The 2,283-nt window shown below is 53.4% G+C and overlaps 1 protein-coding gene across 1 annotated transcript; it reads left to right on the top strand.

The window, feature by feature from the left end:
- Positions 1-860: 860 nt before the first annotated feature.
- On the top strand, positions 861-2,222 carry LOC122545412 (sulfotransferase 1C4-like; the record flags this gene model as incomplete). The annotated part of the gene is made up of 4 exons (XM_043684441.1): positions 861-1,046; positions 1,180-1,306; positions 1,487-1,581; positions 1,944-2,222. Coding segments are annotated over 4 exons (687 nt in total), but the record flags the coding sequence as incomplete, so codon positions are not given.
- Between the last annotated feature and the right edge of the window lie 61 nt (positions 2,223-2,283).

Genomic DNA, 2,283 nt, shown 5'->3' with positions numbered 1-2,283 from the left:
CTGGACTCCAGGATGTACATTTCCCATTAACCACCACCCTCTGTCTTCTTTCAGCAAGCCCAATTACTGATCCAAACTGCTATATCTCCCACAATCCCATTCCTCCGCATTTTGTACAATAGCCTACCGCGGGGAACCTTATCGAACGCCTTGCTGAAATCCAAATACACCACATCAACCGGTTTACCCTGGTCTACCTGCTCGGTCACCTTCATAACGCCTTCAGCTATGTCATTGATATATATTGTAAACAGCTGAGGGCACAGTACCGATCCTTGTGGTAACTCACTGGTCACTGCCTGCTGTTCCAGAGCAGACCCGTTTATCACAACTCTCTGCTTCCTGTCAGCCCACACAATTTTCAATCCAAGGCCCTAATTTTGCCCCCAGTGCCCTAATTTTGCTCACCGATCTCCCTGTGTGGGACTTTATCAAAGGCTTCCTGAAAGCCCGGGTACACTACATCCGCTGGCTCTCCCTCGTCCACCTCCCGAGTTACGTCCTCAAACAAATTCCAGAATTTGTTAACCAAGCGCGATTTCCCCCCCACCTTTGGTAAAATCCGTGCTGAGTCTGACCTGTCCTAAACGAGCCGTGATTTCATCTTTCACAATCGGCTCCAGCATTCTTTCCCACCACTGGCCATCCGCTCGAGAATTCCCCGCTCTCTCTCTCTCCCTCCTTTGTTGAAACGTGGTACAACGTTAGCCACCCTCCAATCCCTGACCCTGAATCGGCAAAACTTGGGAAAAAACGATTATCGATGCTTCCACGATTTGTAGAGCCGCCTCCTTTAAGTCCTCCCCCCCCCGCTCCTCCACACCCCCCAGGATCTCCCTTTGTCCTTGGACTGAATCGACCCTGCGCCTCTTGCGTGTGCTCGGGAAATCCCTGCCATTATTGCTTCCCCGCCCGGGGATTCAACCGTTGATCCTCGGATAATTGCAGGAATCGAGCAGTTAGAGAAGATGGAGCCACCCCGGATGGTCAAAACCCACCTGCCTTTCCAACTCGTTCCCAAATCCTTCTGGGAGCAGGACTGTAAGGTACGGGGACTGAGGGGGGAGACACTGAGGGGACTGAGGGACATGGGGAGAGTGTGGGAGACTGGGAGATGGATAGATTCTTGGGGGGAGACTCTGAGGGGATTAATAAATCCATCTTTCTCCCTGTTCCCAGGTAATTGTGGTCGCTCGAAATGCCAAGGATAATGTGGTCTCGTACTTTCACTTCCATCGGATGAACCAAGGCATGCCTGACCCTGGGACCTGGCAGGAATTCCTCCGAAACTTCATGGAGGGTCAAGGTGAGGAACACCGTCCTCTACACTGTCCCCCCCATCAAACCCACCCAGGACAGGGACAGCACGGAGTGCGATACAGTGTAAAGCTCCCTCTACATTGTCTGCGTTGAATCTTTGACCCAGTAACAGTGGGTTTTGAGGGGAGACGGACTGGGATCTGACTGTGCGATCTGTGTGTTCCAGTTTCCTGGGGATCATGGTATGACCATGCGAAGGGCTGGTGGGAAGCGAAGGAGAAACATCGGATTCTGTTTCTCTTTTATGAAGACATGAAGGAGGTAAAGATGGAGGGAGTGTGGGGGAGAACGAGGGTTGGAGGGTGTGACAGAGCGAGGATGGAGGGGGCAGAGACAGGGAGAGAGGGAGGGGGAGGGAAAGGGAGACAAGCGACTAGACAATCTGGATGGACCCTCTCTCTGACCCCTGACCCTGCATGCACCCTCTCTCTGACCCTGCATGCACCCTCTCTCTGACCCCTGACCCTGCATGCACCCTCTCTCTGACCCCTGACCCTGGATGGACCCTCTCTCTGACCCCTGACCCTGCACAGACCTTCTCTCTCTGACCCCTGACCCTGCATGGACCCTCTCCCTGACCCCAGGAGCTCTAACCCCTCTCTCCTTTGCTTCTCTCCATCTAGAACCCCAGGCGGGAGATCCAGAAGGTGGCCCGGTTCATGGGGAAGGTTCTGGAAGATGACGCACTCGAGAAGATTGTCCATCTCTCCTCTTTCAAGGTCATGAAGGACAACCCAATGGCCAATTACATGACGTTGCCAAGTAATATCATGGACCAATCCATCTCCAAGTTCATGAGAAAAGGTAGGTTCAAACTCTGGGTGGGGGGGGTCAAGGGTCAGGCGGTCAAGTGCTGTGGGGGAAGAAAGAATCTAACCATCGCCCCCTTGACGCTCAATGGCGTTACCATCACTGAATCCCCCCCTCCCACCAATTATCAACATCCTGGGGGTTCCCATTGAG

This window comes from Chiloscyllium plagiosum, unplaced genomic scaffold (assembly GCF_004010195.1).
Source record: "Chiloscyllium plagiosum isolate BGI_BamShark_2017 unplaced genomic scaffold, ASM401019v2 scaf_42611, whole genome shotgun sequence".
Taxonomy (NCBI): Eukaryota; Metazoa; Chordata; class Chondrichthyes; order Orectolobiformes; family Hemiscylliidae; genus Chiloscyllium; species Chiloscyllium plagiosum.
Note: the sequence above shows the minus strand (reverse complement) of the source record. Positions and strands in the feature narration are given on the sequence as shown.